Source organism: Phragmites australis, chromosome 10, assembly GCF_958298935.1.
Source record: "Phragmites australis chromosome 10, lpPhrAust1.1, whole genome shotgun sequence".
In the NCBI taxonomy this organism is placed as follows: Eukaryota; Viridiplantae; Streptophyta; class Magnoliopsida; order Poales; family Poaceae; genus Phragmites; species Phragmites australis.
Window position 1 is genome coordinate 4,673,924 of NC_084930.1, and position 17,381 is coordinate 4,691,304.

The 17,381-nt window shown below is 39.9% G+C and overlaps 3 protein-coding genes across 6 annotated transcripts in view; 2 read left to right on the forward strand and 1 right to left on the reverse strand.

The window, feature by feature from the left end:
- Positions 1–15,467, reverse strand: part of LOC133883231 (protein REVEILLE 6-like) — a 52,052-nt gene extending 36,585 nt beyond the window's left edge. The window contains exon 1 of the mRNA XM_062322480.1: positions 15,463–15,467. The gene's annotated coding sequence lies outside the window, so the exon portion shown is untranslated. The remainder of the gene's footprint in view (positions 1–15,462) is intronic.
- Positions 810–3,783, forward strand: LOC133883424 (myb family transcription factor MPH1-like). The gene is made up of 5 exons (XM_062322752.1): positions 810–1,162; positions 2,047–2,123; positions 2,264–2,466; positions 2,581–2,665; positions 3,011–3,783. Exons 1-5 carry the CDS (start codon positions 1,033–1,035, stop codon positions 3,272–3,274), a joined length of 759 nt encoding a protein of 252 aa, XP_062178736.1. The 5' UTR covers positions 810–1,032; the 3' UTR covers positions 3,275–3,783.
- Positions 8,386–13,991, forward strand: LOC133883232 (peptidyl-prolyl cis-trans isomerase CYP59-like). 4 transcript variants are annotated; one of them, XM_062322482.1, is made up of 14 exons: positions 8,386–8,620; positions 9,319–9,423; positions 9,723–9,840; positions 9,946–9,996; positions 10,092–10,183; positions 10,292–10,391; positions 10,898–11,017; positions 11,115–11,192; positions 11,277–11,323; positions 11,412–11,467; positions 12,033–12,073; positions 12,865–12,970; positions 13,113–13,245; positions 13,327–13,991. In XM_062322482.1, exons 1-14 carry the CDS (start codon positions 8,523–8,525, stop codon positions 13,856–13,858), a joined length of 1,677 nt encoding a protein of 558 aa, XP_062178466.1. In that variant the 5' UTR covers positions 8,386–8,522; the 3' UTR covers positions 13,859–13,991. The 4 variants fall into 4 exon arrangements, with proteins under 4 accessions (XP_062178466.1, XP_062178465.1, XP_062178468.1 ...); XM_062322481.1 differs by having other exon boundaries at positions 10,092–10,182; positions 10,288–10,391; XM_062322484.1 differs by having other exon boundaries at positions 10,092–10,182; positions 10,288–10,391; positions 13,113–13,226; positions 13,327–13,474.
- Positions 15,468–17,381: the final 1,914 nt, after the last annotated feature.

A 17,381-nucleotide genomic window follows, 5' to 3' on the forward strand; every position in this document is an offset into this window, starting at 1 on the left:
TATAAATCAACATAGCTAGCTATAGGTAGGCACAAATTCTCTGGCTAGCTATATATCATGTGGCTTGTGCTTGCCGTGAAAATTCCGTTCCAAATATCTCCTATAGCCTCTTTCCATTATAAGATAAATATGTTGGCAATTTGAACTCTATCGCTAACAAGCAGTGAAAATCGAATTTTCCAAGAGATATGCCCATTTCTACATGCTTTCATACACGCTTTTGACATTGAAGCGTACGGTGCTAGCCACTTGCTGGACATGCAATACCTATCACATTCGTTTCCCATTCCTTCGGGAAATCCAGGGCCAAGAGTTGAATTGACCTTCAAATATTTAATCTTGACGTCTACTTCTGAATTAAAATCCATATAATCTAGTACATATCTATAAGAGAAAAACGTACGTACATATTACTCCACACACCACTAGTTTTCTCGAATAATTTTTGTCAAACCTGCTACCCACTTAGACAGGGACTGTCAATTAATGTCTGCGTTGAATAACTGGAGTAAACAACGAAAATATCAAGGCATTTCTTTTTTGTCAAACAAAAGAACTGTTCATCTCAAAAATACGGTAGACTGTTCACAAGTCATTTCAGGCCGTAGACCCAGACAAACTAATCAATAGAACTAGCTCCATATGAAATTGCAAGCACTACTTGAATTATACTTCGCTGTCTCATGAACATGGACAGCCCAGCTTTTCTTAAACTGGGGCTACCTTATACTAATTTTCTTCTCAGTGCTACCCTTTTAGAGAGCTAAGTGAACATGTTTGACTGGACTAGGTCAGAAACGTCAGCCTTCTCCCTCTCTTTTTCTCTCTCTTCCATCTCCTTCTTCACATTCCATCGGCCATATATAGTATATATGTGCACTACTGTAGGCAGCAAACAAGTACTTCAATACTACGAGGTGTTCATCATCATTTAGCCAAAGTCTGAACATATATAACTAGACAACTCGTTGTTTCATATTAGAAGCTAGAGCTTGAGGGAAGCAGCTGGGAATAGAGGTGAAGAGAGAGGCCATGAGAATGAGAGGGTTTGAAAGGAAAGGAATCCGGCGGTACAACCGGTCGGAGGTGCCGCGGATGAGGTGGACGGAGGAGCTGCACCGGCAGTTCGTCGAGGCCGTCGAGTGCCTCGGTGGCCAGGACGGTGAGTTTCGGAACACCTTCGCCACCACATGTATGCATGAAACATGGACTAGCTAGGATCGATGTTAATTACTTGCATGCATGCTTTGATTTGCTTTGGATCCATATATATAGTTTCCTTTTCTTTTCTCGAAGGTAACGGAATAAGGTATAGCTTCTTTAATTATTTGTGGTTTCAAGGTTTCGATCTCCTTAGTTTATTTGTAGGTTGGGCAGGAGTTTGTTGATGGAGTCCACCGGGGAAAGGAAAAGAAAAATACTATTTGCAAGCTTGCATGATGAACATACATGAGATAGTTTTCCCCTTCTCTTTGGGATAATATGTAGTTCATACGGTGCTTCAAATGTTTCTACAGCCAGTGGCTAATCTTGAGAATTAACGCACATGATATAAATTATACAAATTTTAGTAAGTTAATTATGAACATTAAATTTAATTTCATTAGTTGATAAGTTAAACAACTTTCAACCCGATTAATTATATCTCTCTTTTATTTCTTATCAAATCTAAGTATCTGTTTTCTTTTGAAATTTTCCTCCCAGATATATCTTTTTGATTGCATGCACTCATGTTCATTATTATATATTCTAGTACATAAAGTAGCTAACGAGTGTCTTCACAAAAATGCACATAGTTGCGTCAGAAAACACTTTATTTAGATATGGATCTACGGATATTACTGACACTATTCATCATGAGATACACACACAACTAAGTACTATATTTTTTTCAGATCATACGATTACATGATATGGAATAACAACATAGATTGACACATTATTTGCACTCATATATATCCATCGCGTCAGAATTTATTTTGGAGAGATCCTTGTTCAGAGAATTAATTAGTATGGTGTTGAGATATCATTTTCTTTGTCCTTCAGAAGCAACTCCGAAGCGAATTCTTCAGTTGATGGGCGTGAAAGGAGTTAGCATATCCCATATCAAGAGCCATCTTCAGGTACTTTTATAGACATGTTTTCCTTGTATCTACCAGAATATTACTAGTATATATAGCAAGTTTCTTTTCCAGCTTCTTATGCTAATTCTAGCTATTTGAACAATGACACAACGTTTGTTTCTTTAAAAAAAATCGACCAGATGTACAGAAGTTCTACCAACAGCAGCACCCATCCGGCCAGCCTCCAGAAATTGACAGAAACCACAACAAGCAACAGCAAGCGCGTGTTTGTGAACCGTGAAGATCACTGCGTTTATGCGTCACAGGATGGAAACGTGACAGCTTCAGACAAGAACATTTACACCATGTTCCGTAGTTGCAGCCAGTCATCACCATACGGAATGTGAGTGTGAAGCGCCAACAAATTAATTACTTCTAAATATTCTAAATGAACAGCAGACTCGTTCAGTTCGGGTGTTTAAGTTTTTTTTAAATGAACTTTGATTTGTACTTGCAGACCATCGCTAGGGGAAGTATACAGAAGCTGGGAACAAAATAGAGGGCGTGTTCCTTGGGACTCCAACGTGCTGACAAGAGAAAAGGTATACGACTTTTTTTTCCTATGTATGGAGATGTAGAAAACTATGAACTGATGCAGACAAATTTACTCGAGTAATGCATATATCTTACATGCATGTACCATTCCCTAGAAAGTTCATTTTGGTTATATGCAGGTGGCAGGTTGCCAAACTGCCAAACTCCCATACTGCCGTGTATTGACTGTGCATGCCTTGCATGGTCCAAACCCTTGAGCTAGACAAAAATGTCTCTGAAATTGCATATTAATTTGTATGGCGGAATGCTTCCAGAGTTGTAGTACTATTAGCAAGGTTAACGTTGATGCCTTTCATACTTAATTGTCACACCTCACCCTGCTTATGTTTCAGGCGTTTCGGCCAAGTCACACTTCCAACAAGAGGCCTGCGAAGGAAACGGGCTGCGACCTGACGCTGTCGATCGGCCTGTGGGAGGACGCGAGCAGCGACGCCGACGGCTCGAGCACGATCAGCGAGGAGCACGCCGCACCGCCGAGGGACGAGGCGTTCGGCTCGTCTCCGGCAGCAGGCGCTCACTCTGACGCAACAGTGAAGGAGGAGAACAAGCCCGCACTGAACCTGGACCTGACCATCTCGTCGTCTTGGCTCGCCTGAGTCCTAACGCCGGTGCTGTGCATGGCAGCACACGTACGAACGCTCGTGTACAGTTATATGGACGCGTGCGGAGCAGGAGCAGCAGACTCAGACTGTGTGATCAGGCTTCAGGCGTTGTATGTTATGGCGTCGTAGTATCGCTAGGTTGCTCGGATTTTCGTGTCCTCTGCTTTGCCATTCCATTCTAGTTCTTTTAGCTTTGTATATTTTTTTGGTCTGCTCGATTAGAGATGAGGCTTCAGACGAGGATGGGTGAGGAATTTTGTCTCTCATTTGTATTTCTTTCCTCCGGAGAGGGCGCTGTACACCTGAGTTTCTCACCTGTCATCGTCTGAGAAGTTTTATTTCTGATCGATTTGTCTCGAACCTTAGTATGGCGTATGGATCAGTGGATGTTATTAGCGGTATCTATTTCAGTGAATGGTTAGGGCAGATATACCGACATTGCTCACTAGCTGTTTTGTCAATTTATTGCTCTAAGTTACTCACTTTTTTCTTATATTATATCATATCAGTTCGCCTATTGTTTGGATCTGCTACTAGGCATTCACTGCCGATTACAAACTGCCATTCGCTGCCGGTTTTAGAACAAGCAGCAACTAGCAGTGAAAGTCACACTTCAATTAAGATAAAAAAAAAGATCCTAGGAGAAAAAAAAGATTTTGGGAGCAAAAAAAAAAAATGATTCTAGGAGTAAAAGAAAAGAAACGAACCGGCTCGAAATTGAGCCAGCTCGGCTACCGCCACTGCTAGCACGCTCCGCCGCCGCTACCGCGCTAGCTCGGCCTTGCTCTACCCTACACAAGAACGACGGCACCAAACTGCAGCCACATCACTGACGATGCCACGCTGAAGATCTCGGCGGCCACGGTGAGCATCCTTGGGCCTGCCGTGCTCCACGCCCTCAAGGTGGACAAAGATTGAGTCGCCGCCAATGAGCACAGTGGGGAGGTCAGCGAGGAACCGCCGTACAATGGGTCTGTCAAGCTAAAGTGCTACGAGGCAGGACTGCATCCCGTCCAAAACTCCGGCTTGACGCCGGGGAAAGCCTAGGGCACACCGAGGAAGGGGTTCTTAGACTGAGGGTCGAGGTCCCGTAACAGTGCTTGATAGCGAGCCAGGCGCGGCACCAACTTGCCCGAATGGAGAACTCCTGGAGCGGCGATGACAGCGACGCACACCTGGGCAAGGCGAAGACGACCTTGGAGGCGACCGAGCAGTAAGGTGACTTGTACTAGAGGTCGCCAACCTTGGAAGTTTCGTGAGATTTGAGGGAGGGGCTCGATTTGGGGGGAGGAAAAGAGATAAGAGATAGAGATGAGCGGCTGCTAATGAAGGAAAAGAGATAAGAGAGAGAACAAGCTAGGCTGCTAGCGAGTAAGAACTCTCAGTATAAGCCAAAACCAGAGTGCATCAATTTTTTGGGTCCGCTCCAAGATTCACTGCCAGTTGGTATTAACAACCGGTTGTTTTCTAGAACCGGCAGTGATACCGATTTTTTTTACAAACCAGCAGTGATACTATTATCATTGTCATTTTTTGACGATCTGACAGTGATGGGATGGTATTTATGAGCATTTTTTTATAGTAGTGACGAGCGCATTCACCTCGAATATGTGTTTTTATCAACTCTTAGATTTTCTTTTTGTACATTTGAGAAATAAAGTATCACCTTTGGCCCAATTTACTTGTCTTTTAATAAAGGACGACGTAGATATGGTCTCCTGTGAACACAATCTTTGACCATTATTTGCACATTGCTTGGTAATGAACTAGCTAGTGTTATGGCATGTACAATAGTTCATGTAAGCTGTCTCATACTGGTTGTTGGCGATCCTTACGCCATGTAAATAGATATCCACAAGTGCACATGGTTGGTTGTAGCATTTTATCTTAGAGTATTTCAGGGTATTGTATTTCCTCAAGGAAACAGATGAGATAGGAATATCAAATTAATAAGTATCTAATTATTACCGGATTTTCCAACACTGGAGTTTTAGAGAAGTTATGTTGTCTGCCGCATACTACCAAAGATGCTGCAGGACATTTGACACAACCAAGGTTGGATCTAGTGCCATATAAAACCCAAAAAGGTTCACCGTGATCATAGCTACGGCATCGCCAAAATATTAACTATCTACCATACATCATCTCATGAACATTGGGTTCGTTAAATATGTGCTTCGGGGCACAGATCAGATCCATTTCAAAGACTTCCACTGCCATCTGGTCACCTACTAAGTAATCCAAAGGTAGTTAATTTCACGATAGCAGCTTAAGAAGCATGGTGTGTTGACACCTTTTCCTCATCTCCACGACTAAATCCTGTCACCTATGGCCTAGACACCATGCCTATGCATATGACTAATGATCTGATAAAATATATGACGATCTAGCAAAGTAACTAGACTAAGCAATGTGGTTTAATATTGCAAAACTAGTTCATGAAACATGCATAAATTAATTTACCCAAAATGAAATGGCATATAAATAGAAAGAATATACAATAGAAAGGTATTACTAAGACAAAGTAGAAGAGGAGCCGACTCTTTGTAGAGAAGAACTTCACTAAAGTTGGTAGAGCGCCGGTATTACGACCTCCATGCTGCTAAATTTTTCTCTCTTTCTCTCTACTCTCTTCTCCTAGTCTAATACCTAGGTACTAACTCTCCCGACATCCCCTACACTACACATTGGAGTTGCACAAGAGGCTTCATTTCACCTTGGAAGTGGTGGTAATGAAATTGGATGATTGAGAGGGGGGGCCGGGGGGGGGGATATCAATGTGGCTAGCACATCTTACCACATACGCAAATATATTTACGGTGCATGGAAAATTGTAAAATGATCTATGGGAGGAAGAATGCGCACCTATGCGAACGGCGGGGACGACATCATGAGCTTCGTTCTCGATCGGGAGGAGCGGTCCTCGACAGGCACAAAAGTATCCAAGGTGATGATCCGCGCGATGGAGTCGGTGCACGGTGGTGGACGACATTGGCTAGTGCTGGACGTGCGTGGAAGAAGAGGCTGCACTTAGCTTGACAGTGGCGGACGCAGAATGGAGTATTGGTGAGTGTCTTCTTCTTCCTCCTCTCCCTCTTTTTCTCCCTCTTCTCTCTCCTTCATCTACATCGAGGAGCACCAGCAAGCCCCCTACCCCTGTTGGATCTGCCCCTGTGGCCTAATATATGAGCTCCACGTAAGGGTCCTCTTGATGCTCCAAATCCAAGTGTACAATGCAACATGGAGAGAAACTTTCGACGAGCACATAAAGAGGATACGGTAAGAGAGCTTCCAACTAGGATCAAATTCACTTCGATATATTGCTGTTTCTAGAGTCAAGTGGCGTATAATGTTGCGTTCCTGATAGGTCTTAATAAGCTTATGTCGTATCCATATCACAGGCCAATACTTTATGCTATTTGTGGAAGAAGACATCCCTTATTACTCAGTGTGTCAATACGTTGACAAGGGTGGTTAGATAGCTCCCTAACTGAATGTTGTTCCTACTTCCTAGAGACTCAAGTATCAATGATCGAGCTATTTTTCTCAATTGCTTTCAGAGCATCCTACAGTTCGATTAACATAAGAGAAGCATCAGCCAAAAACAGCAAGTCTGCAACTGTGAATAAACTCTAGCTTAAACTTCTTCTAACTGTAGTTGTTAACACTGAAATCCTATATAAAGTTCAAAAGTATAATCCTTCACATCTTAAAGCAGATGAAGATACACGGAACAGGGTACTGAACTACCAAAGTATCAGTAAAAGAAAATGGTATACCTTACCGATTGCAAATCTGTAACCTTGTATAAACTATAGCATTACCTGCTATTGGAGTTGGTAGTAACTGTAGTTAAAATTAAAATACCTTATACCTATGAAAACGGACTGCTGATGTATGACTTAATAAGTTCAATCACGATGGGGTTGAATCAGCTGAAAAGCATATGTTGTCAAAATTGTGAATATACAAATTAATTTTTGAGGGCAAAGTGAGAATTATGCAATGAAGCTGGTGTTCTAAGCAACTATTTCTGAACAGAATATTTTTTAGAACAAACAAAATGCTGGAAATGAGAAAGCATTTGTAAAAAGCCCAGGCCAGGTCCGGGCCTGACCTTATGGGCTAACAACTGGACAGCCCAGGCCCGATAGCATTGACATGCGGGCCTAGTTATAGTATACACAGCTCAAATACCCAAATCCCAACCGCTCGGCCCCTCCACACCGGCTGCCCGCCGAGTCCCAAAGCTCCACCGGGCCTGCCTCGCCTTAGGCTAATCCGTGTCGAAACTGAAGTTTTTTTATTTTTATATTTTCTAACTTGAATAATTAATTAAATAGACTATAGATAAAAAGATTTATAATAATAGACGTATACTGCTCTCGTAAGCATGTCACAGTGGTACGGTCAGGTCTTACCGTCCTCTCATTGGCCAGTTAGACCTTACCTGTCATAAACAGTGCCTCCGTGATGAATAGCACTCAACGTTCAATTTTCCTTTATATCTTCTCTGTTTAAAACAGTAGTCTTCTGTTACTTAAAAATTCTAGAATTTTTTGTATGTATTCCATAATTCATGTGCAACCTATTTTAATTAAATTCATCTAAAAAATATGTGTATAATTTAAACTAAAATTCTTAAAAAAGTCTATTTTTATAACTTCTAGCAATTTTTAGGACATCAAATAAATTCTTAAAAATCTGAAATAATTCACTAATATTTTTCTTATGTAATGGAATAATTTCTAAAAATGATCTGGAATAATTTCTTATGTGATGGAATAATTCACTAGGTTATATATTTGAATTCAAATTGAGTTAAAAGAAGAATATCACATAAAATTATAAAAATACATATAAATTGAGCACTACAAAGAAACTTATTTTTTCACCATATAATCTAGTGCTGAAAATAATTTTAGAAATTATTTTATCATATATGAAGAATATTAGTGATTTTTTCAGATTTTTGGAATTTATTTAATACCTTAACAATTACTAAAAGTTATAAAAGTAGATTTTTTTTAAATATGCAGGACGGTAGGTGTCTATTATTATAAATCTCTATTTATTTAATTATTTAAGTTAAAAAATGTAAAAAAATTTATCGAAACTGCGTTCCGACGACTCGCCGCAGCCGCCTCGGCCGACCACCGCTCTATTCCGTGCTCTGCCGCGTCTCCCCCCAGGTACTGTTCCGCCGCCGGGGAGAGGTGGGGGGAATTAGAAAGCTTCGGAGATGTCGGTGCTTATCGTGACCAGTGTGGGGGATATCTCAGTGGATCTCCACGCCGACCTTTGCCCCCTCACCGCCAAAAACTTCCTCAAGCTCTGCAAGTAAGCACCACCCGACCTGCGGCCTAGGGCTTGTTCTGTGTCCGGGTTCGTTTGAGTAGTTTGGGCAACACCGAGCGATTGAGTGGGCAGATTTGGCGTTGTGGGAGCGCTACTGGTTTCATTCTATTCTAGGGTTGCACGGGGTTTAGATTGGCTTCCACTTGATGGAGCTACTTGCCTGTGGTTCTCCTTGATCTATTGCTGATTTACCTCTAGTTTCACTGTATTCGTATTTTCAAACGTTATTTAGTTCCTGGAAGTCATGTTTATTCGCTTTGGAGGGTTGGTATTAGAAATTTCGACTTTGTTGTATCGCAGCCTTACTTAGTTACATCTTGTAAGGACGAATTGAAGTTAGGGCGATTCAACTAGTGCTCCTGTATAGAGCTAATAGAACCACGTCGATGATTTTAGGGGCAATCAAAGGATTGCTTTTTTACGCTTAGAGTCCTTGCTATTGATTTCCATGACATCCTGGGAATTAAATTTAGCTTCTACTGCGGTGCCCATGTTTTATTCCATCCTATCTTCAATTTGTGACATTGGTGAAGTACTGAAGTGTTTCAAATGGGGAAAAATAGGAAGATCATAAATCTGGCTGCTTATCGTAGAATTGACAATACGCGTTCATGAATGTGAGATGATTATTTAAGATAACTAGGATACTTATTCTCTGGTTTTATGCTTTGACTGACCAGAATGAAGTACTACAATGGGTGTCTATTCCACAAGGTGGAGAAGGATTTCTTGGCACAAACTGGTGATCCAACTGGAACTGGCACTGATGGTGATTCGGTATACAAGTAAGCAAGTCCTTTATTGAACTCTCGAAATCCGTCTTATTTCATGCCAGTTACTTCCCATCTTAAGTTCCATGTCCCTGTTGTGTTTGTCGAGTTGCTGAGCTCTGAACCATGTAATTTGGTGTCCTGCATCATAGATTAACCAGCATCTTCAATTGTTACAATACATGGATAGTTTTAATTTAATAGAGCCTTTCTTGTCTACTTGTTTCTTCTTCCTATGTGGACAAAAATGATTGCTAAGGGTATCCTGACATGTTGTCAAATATATACCTGAAAACTATATCTTGTTTCTTCAGATTTCTTTATGGTGATCAAGCTCGTTTTTTTGATGATGAGATCCATCCAGAGTTGAGGCATTCAAAAACTGGAACTGTTGCTATGGCAAGTGCTGGTGAAAACTGCAATGCCTCACAGGTGCAATGAATACCCAACTGTTTTAATTATTAATACTTGATGTTCATTTTTCAGGATCCCGTTGCTTGTTTTGACCTTACATTTATGTTTTTTTTCTTGCGTTAGTTCTACATTACCTTGCGGGATGACGTGGACTACCTTGATGATAAACACACTGTGAGTAGTACCTTATTTTATTAACTGATGGATTTTTTTTATGAACAGAATTCCGTTATCTGCAATTATTCATCTGTCTGTTTTGTCAACCATAGGTGTTTGGGATGGTCGCTGAAGGTTTTGATACACTGACGAAGATAAATGAAGCTTATGTTGATGATAAAGGAAGACCATTCAAGGACATAAGGTGGAATATTGATTGATGCTTTAGTTACAACATACATATCGAAGTTCACTTCATTTTTGTTACTTTTCTTTCCTGGTTACTGACCTTTGGGAATATAATTGTTGGCAGGATTAAACATACATATGTCTTGGATGATCCTTTCGATGATCCTCCTCAGCTTGCTGAACTTATTCCTGAGAATTCTCCCACAGGAAAGCCACGTGATGAGGTAGTTCAAATATTTTAACCGTATTCATTTCAGTAATATGAGATGATGAGTCGAAATTCACCAATCTTAATTAGAGGTCACACCTCTCATTCCCCCCTTTTTTGGCTTCTTTTCCTTTTTAGCATACCATTAGGAGGTGTGTTGTCAATCAAGAATTGTTACTTATTTATCCATGTACCTATTTTGACTTTTGATTTGAAATTTCAGTCGTAACAGACTGGCAATTACTGCATTTATTTTGTTTTCAACTATTTCCCTTTATTTATGTGTGTGCCTGTTTAGAATTTTGATTTAAAATTTCGTCCGTGGCAGTTTTGAGTTTGCATTCATTTCATTTAGGATTGAAATATCTCCCCTTGTTCTCCCCTTGTTCTCCTGTATACCCATTGTGCTATAAATTGTGCATGTTTCATCAGCCCTATAAAAGAGGCCATGTCTTAAATGTCATAGCAGTCCTGTCAACATGAATATGCCATGATATTTTCTTTTTCGCTGTGAACGCACAGATTGCAGAAGAGCGCTTAGAGGATAGTTGGGTCCCTTTGGATGAAACAGTGGCTCCTGAAGAACTTGAGGAGATGATCCGCTCTAAAGAAGCACATACAAATGCAGTAATCCTTGAGAGCGTAAGTCCTGGTGCCAAATCAAAGTTGGCAGCTTATTCATTAGTAATTTAGTACTGATTTCATGTTTATGACTGTTTAATACCTTTTGTTTGTGCAGGTGGGAGATATTCCAGATGCGGAGATGAAACCGCCAGACAATGTCTTATTTGTTTGCAAACTTAACCCAGTAACACAGGTTAGTATTAGTTCCTTATTGCTTGCCTTTAAGTGTTAACAATTTTGCTCAATAAGTAATGGCGTAACTTTTATTATATTGCAGGATGAAGATCTATATACAATTTTTTCTCGTTTTGGAACTGTGACATCGTGAGTGCCTTTTTGAACTCTAATTAATGGGTGCATCTCCTTGTTCATTCTTGTCTTTCAATTTCATATTCTTAATTCTTGCTTGCAGAGCGGAAATAATTCGTGACTACAAGACTGAAGATAGCTTATGTTATGCTTTTATTGGTATTTTCGTACGTTCATCCCTAGAAAACTTCATACTATGTTCAAATACTTTGAAAAGCATTGGAGTGTTAAAGTACCATTTTGCTATTTGGCTAAAGCATCCTTGTTCCAGTTTGTTCATTGTACAGTTGCATGGGATTAGGTAGCTGCCCCAGGCATTTGTCATCTATTTTGTCAACTGTGTTGCACATGTATGTGTTAAGCCTCTTAGGTCTGTTATTCTATGAATAGGCAACAAGTATTGCTGATTGCATAATGGCCAAATAGAAGTTGAAAGAACCGTAAATAGTAAACAGGAAAAAAAAACTAGTTACTTGTACATCCTCTAAAGTGTTGTTTATTTTCTGTTTTTTCAAGAAAATAATCTTAGTCTTCATTGCTTGCTTCTTAGGAGTAGAAACCTCCCATTGTTTTCTCGGAGTTCCAATTGGTATAGTGAGAGTCTGTGAGAGCCATATATGTGGTGTTAATTTCTGTGAATGAAGTTGTTCTTCCTGGATTAATTATACATAGCTGAGTAGCCTAATGTGGCATGCTAACAATTTCTCTTTATGTCTTTTGTCAGAATTTGAGACAAAGGAGGCTTGTGAACGTGCATATTTCAAGGTCAGTATCTTGTATTCCCATGTGACTGTGTGTTTACTTTGGTACTTAGCATTTGTTTGCTGGCATACTTTGTTGAATACTCCCTCCAATCCCAAATATAAGTCTATTTAGGTTCGTCTTAAGTCAAATATTTTTTAGCTTTGACCATCAATAGCTAAAAAATCATATAGATTGACAACATAAGGTTGATGTTATTAGATTCATCATTCATCATGAAAAATACTTTCATAATATAAATCTTTTTCTATTTGAAATAATATATTTTCATAGATATAGTCAAAGTGCCATATTGGAGACCGCGCCAATGTCCTAATGGACTTATATTTAGGATCAGAGGGAGTACTCTGCATTAGTGAATGCCACATTTTTCTTGGTGCTTTGATAGAATTTTGCCTTAGGTTTGTTTATGCCCAACAATGACATTTTTTTAAGCAAAAGGTAGAGGATTCTCTACCTTATAGTTTCATTGATTTTAGTTAGCCCTGTACAAGCAGTGGAACAAACTAAGAAAAGAACAGACTAACAAAGCAGAAGCAACCTGAAATTGTCGCGAAAAGAAGATACAGAAGAAAAATGGGAAAACGAAAATTTGAAAAAAATGAAAACAGGAATAACTGTGAACTGAAGAAAGAGGGAAACAAAACAAAGAGCTTGAAAGACTACTCAGTGAACTTCTGCGCGTAGAGGAATGTCTTGGTTTTTGTATCTAACAATGACTATTGATTCTCATTTGGTATTTCCTTCGCGAATAATCCCAAGAGAGCATTGCTTACACAGTGGTTTGGTTGTAGATGGACAATTGTCTGATTGATGACCGGAGGATCCATGTTGATTTTAGTCAGAGTGTTTCAAAGCTGTGGGGTCAGTTCAGACAAAGCAAAAGAAATGCAAAGAAAGGTAAAAGGTCTTAAACCATATTTTTCTTTCTCCATTATCTTGTTATACCATTCTGTATCTATTGATAGTTATGTCGTCTTTAGTTTCTCATCCAACCATTCTCTTGATAAAGATTATATGATATCACTCTTCCTCATTGCAGATGGGTGCTTCAAGTGTGGTGCCCCTGATCACCTAGCCAAAGATTGTGACCAAGGTGGTGACCAGAAAAACAAAGGCCCAAATTATGTTCTGAAAGATGAAAACACACAGCGTGGTGGGAATCACCGTCGATGGTCGCTCTCTGTCCTTTCTCCTTGTGCACAATATTCGTTGAACATTAACTCATGCTTTGGTAGTCCACTATCATTTTGCAGCTATGATCTAGTCTTTGACGAAGACGGTGCTGATTACTCTGACAAGAAAGGCCACGAAAATCATCACAGAAGAAAAAATCAAAGACTAGATGATCGAAGATCAGAGCTACCACCTCGTGGTGATCGTGATAAGAATAACCATGAGAGAACTCTCAGTGATGAGAAAGAAATTAGGCGTGGTAAAGATGACGATAGGAACCTAGGTCGGAAACATGATGACTACCACAGTTACAGTAGATCTGGTGATCGAAGCTCTGGTAGATACGATGATCGTGATTATAGCAAGCACCATAGCAAGAGCAGAAACGGGGAGGACGAGGAAGATCACAGACGAAGGGATAGATCTGATGGTGAGCGGCGCCATAGAGATGATGGCCATGAAAAGAGTGATCGCCACAAAAGAGATGAAGTTGGCCACAGGAAAAGGAGCCCAGATAGTAGACATAGAAGAGATGAGGGTGGACACCGTGAGAGAAATCAACACTCTGATGATAGGTCCTATAAGGAGAGAAGGCACAGAGATGGTAGATAGATTTCTGTATGACTGTCAGTTCTGTGTTGCCTGCGTTCCACTAATGTCGCTACAAGTCAATCCCAAAATTTTTGTTTAGTCAATGTAGCAGCTTGAATGACAATGAATTGTAACGTACAGATCTGTTTCAGTCTTTCCTGTGTTCTGCAACGTTTGCTGGATATTTTGTATTTGCGCGGACTCCAAACTGCTGATTGACATGACATACCAATGTCGTTTATCTCTCATATTTTTCTCATCCAGATTGGTTAACCCTTCATCTGCGTCCTGATCATTTTGTTTTCTGCATGATGGAATTTGAGCTGCAGGGCTGCATTCACTTCACTCATACTGTATGTTGCATCGAGTTTTATTGGGCTGCATATCAAGGCCGGACTTACAGAGCCTCCTTTTCCTGTGTTCTGTGGCCCACGCGCGAGTGTTTGTAAAGCACCACAACTGGGTGAAAGGAACGTCTTAAAAAAATAAAGTATTAAATTCCAGTCCCTAATCTTGTTGGAGGATTAAATTGTAGTCACATATATAGTTCGATCCATTCCTACTTATAAAAATATATTTAATCTTTTATTATTTTGTTTTTCATACCTAGATACCTAATATTTATCTTTTATATATTTTAAAAATACATTTAATCTTCTATTATTTATCTTTCATATCTACACATTTAATATTTGTATTATATATATTTACCGTTGGATTTCTGTAGAGGGTGTGCCGCATTTCGTATTTCACCTACAACGATGGATTTTTGGAGAGAGTGCACTACCACTCGAACATCACCTCTGCCTCCGTCTACCATAGAGGTCACCTCCGTCATACTATCTTTACACTAAGGTACTATACGAAAATTATTTTTATCCTTTTATAAATCGGTCACCATCTTGATCCTCCTCATAACATTGTTATAGACGATCAGGTATGAATGATATGGTCTCCTCCACCTTCCAGTCCAGGTACTCATCATTCTTCCCCCTCATGAAATTACACAATCATGTTGTGAATTTTACGGATGCAAATATCACTTTTGTTATGCTATATTCTTTTTTATTTCTTCAAATTGCTATATTCTAGACTTTTTTATTTCTTCAAATTATTATATTCTAGATTCATGTCCAGTTACTAGTTATACATAAAAGCTTCCTAATCCTATAACAGACCTTTTGTTCCTCCTTGCAATTATCATTTTATTAACCTTTTGAAACGTTTTATCACCCTATGCGAGCCCAATTTAAGGTCCGCAACCTAGCAGTCGACCCTCTGTGTCGGCCCAAATTGGCCCATGCTGAGCAGAGCGCAGGAAACAGCTTTGCCGAGTTTTTTATTTTTTATTTTTTATATTAAATATTTAAATAAATAGATTTCTGATGGCAAGATTTATAGAAATAGACAACTACCGCTCTTTGAAAGAACTGTAGCCCTTTCTGAGGGCGATAAGGGGTGGCGGTGCCACCGTGCCATCCTTACCGCCCTCTAAGAGAGCGGTTAGCCCCCTTAGCGTTCTCTCAGGGGTGGTTAGGGGCCGCCTCCGCTCCTCTCCACCACTATATAATGACCAAAATTCAGGAAAACGTCTCATTTTAATCTGGAAAAAAAAGAGAGGAGAGGAGAGGAGAGGAGAGGAGAGGAGAGGAAAGGGAGGTAGCACGGTGAAGCCCTACTTGTTTTGATCTGCGGATTTTGGATCTCTCTTTCCGATAATCTTTTAGATTTATGTTTTTATTAGTAATTAAAGGGCCACTAGATCTAGGGTTTAGCAGCATAACAGTAGTTATATTATATACGACCTAGGGTTTAGAAATATAGGATATGTTGTATTTTGTAGTATATTGTAAAGATTAATTACGACATGATAGGATAGCCATCAGATGCATAGTAGTATTTAGAGTATGGTAGTTTTGAATATCTAGATTTTACAGAATAATAATATAAGTAATAATTATAGCTAATTAGAAACTTTATTAAATAGACGGATGATTAATTAGTTTAATTTAGTTAGTTTGCTTAGGAGCAATATTAAATAAATCTATTATTAGGTGATCATCGGTGTCGGTAATATTGTTAGAGTTTCGATAATCAGAAATATAATTTCCGGTATTAACATTGGATATATTTTTGGATGTTTCCAGGGATGTCAAATAAATTATATTTTCAGATATATTATGGTGAAGGTCAGATTAGTTATGATCCTAAAGGTGTAGATCTCTCTGGATTTCAGCATGTCGTTAAGAGACTTAGTAGAGCCAATGAGAGAACCATAGTGGGCATATACAAGTGGCTGATGCACCATTTTCATCTGGATCCTCAGCAACATGAGCTTAAGCTGAGAGCTGTGCTAAGTCGTGCTAATCAGGAGTACTTTGGGGAGCTCGTCCCGATTAATGCGACACCTACTTAGAGGTAATATGTAGATATATCATGTGAACGTGGTCTCCCTCTTGTGTTGCTAGCTGAGACATACCAAAAGGATCCAACCGAGATAAACTATGTGGAAGTAGTAGCAGGAACAAGTCAGGCAACGGTGGATGAAGCAGACCCGGCAAATGCTGGGGATGAGCAAGATATGGGATGTGTGTGAGATGCAACTGAGGGATGTAGCCGACGAGGGGGAGCATATCCCTAACATAATTGAAGAGATGGAGATGGAAGATCAAGAGCTGGAGGAAGCTATTGCCGATGAGGATTCATTCGACGAGGAGGGAAATGCTCCTGTTCCTACAGAGTGGAGGAATCAGAAATTTTTTAAGCTAGTGGTCAATGAGGCTCATCGGACATTGTGGGAATATCATGAGAACAAGGTGTCCCAGGGTGTTATGTACCCTAGCAGTTAAATTCTGGTCGTTGTCTCTTCGAAGGCAGCTCAAGGTTGTGAAGTCGAGTAAAAAGGAGTACGACGTCAAGTGTTTGGTGCATGATTGTCCTTGGTGGGTGCACGCATTTAAGGGAAAGTGAGTTGATACTGGGAGTGCTTATTAGTCAGGGAGCATAATTGTCACATTGAGTTAATAGAGTTCTTCCACTGGAATCTGTCATCTGTTTTGTTGCCAATATTATGTACGGGGAGATTATGGACAACCTGGAGTATGAGTTATGATCAATAATATGTGCTATTGAGGAATGGTTTCAGTACACAATAAACTACGCCAAGGCATGGAAGGCGAAACAGAAGGCTATTGAGATGAGGTGTGTGACATATGGAGATTTATATGACAATCTACCGTGTCAATTAGCCACAATACGTGCAAGAAACCCTGGAAGTTACTATAACATCAAGCATTACCCCTCGACTGATGTGAAGTACAGTGGTAAGCGAGTATTGCAGCGTGCTTTCTTTGCATTTGCGGTAACCATCAAAGTATTTAGGCATTGTCGACCCATCATTTGCTTGGACGGGACGTTCCTCACTGGGAAGTATAAAAGACAGATATTGTCTGCAATTGGGGTAGACGAGAACAACCAATTCCTGCCACTGAGGTTTGCCTTCGTGGAGAGTGAGAACGGGGACAACTAGTATTGGTTCTTTGAG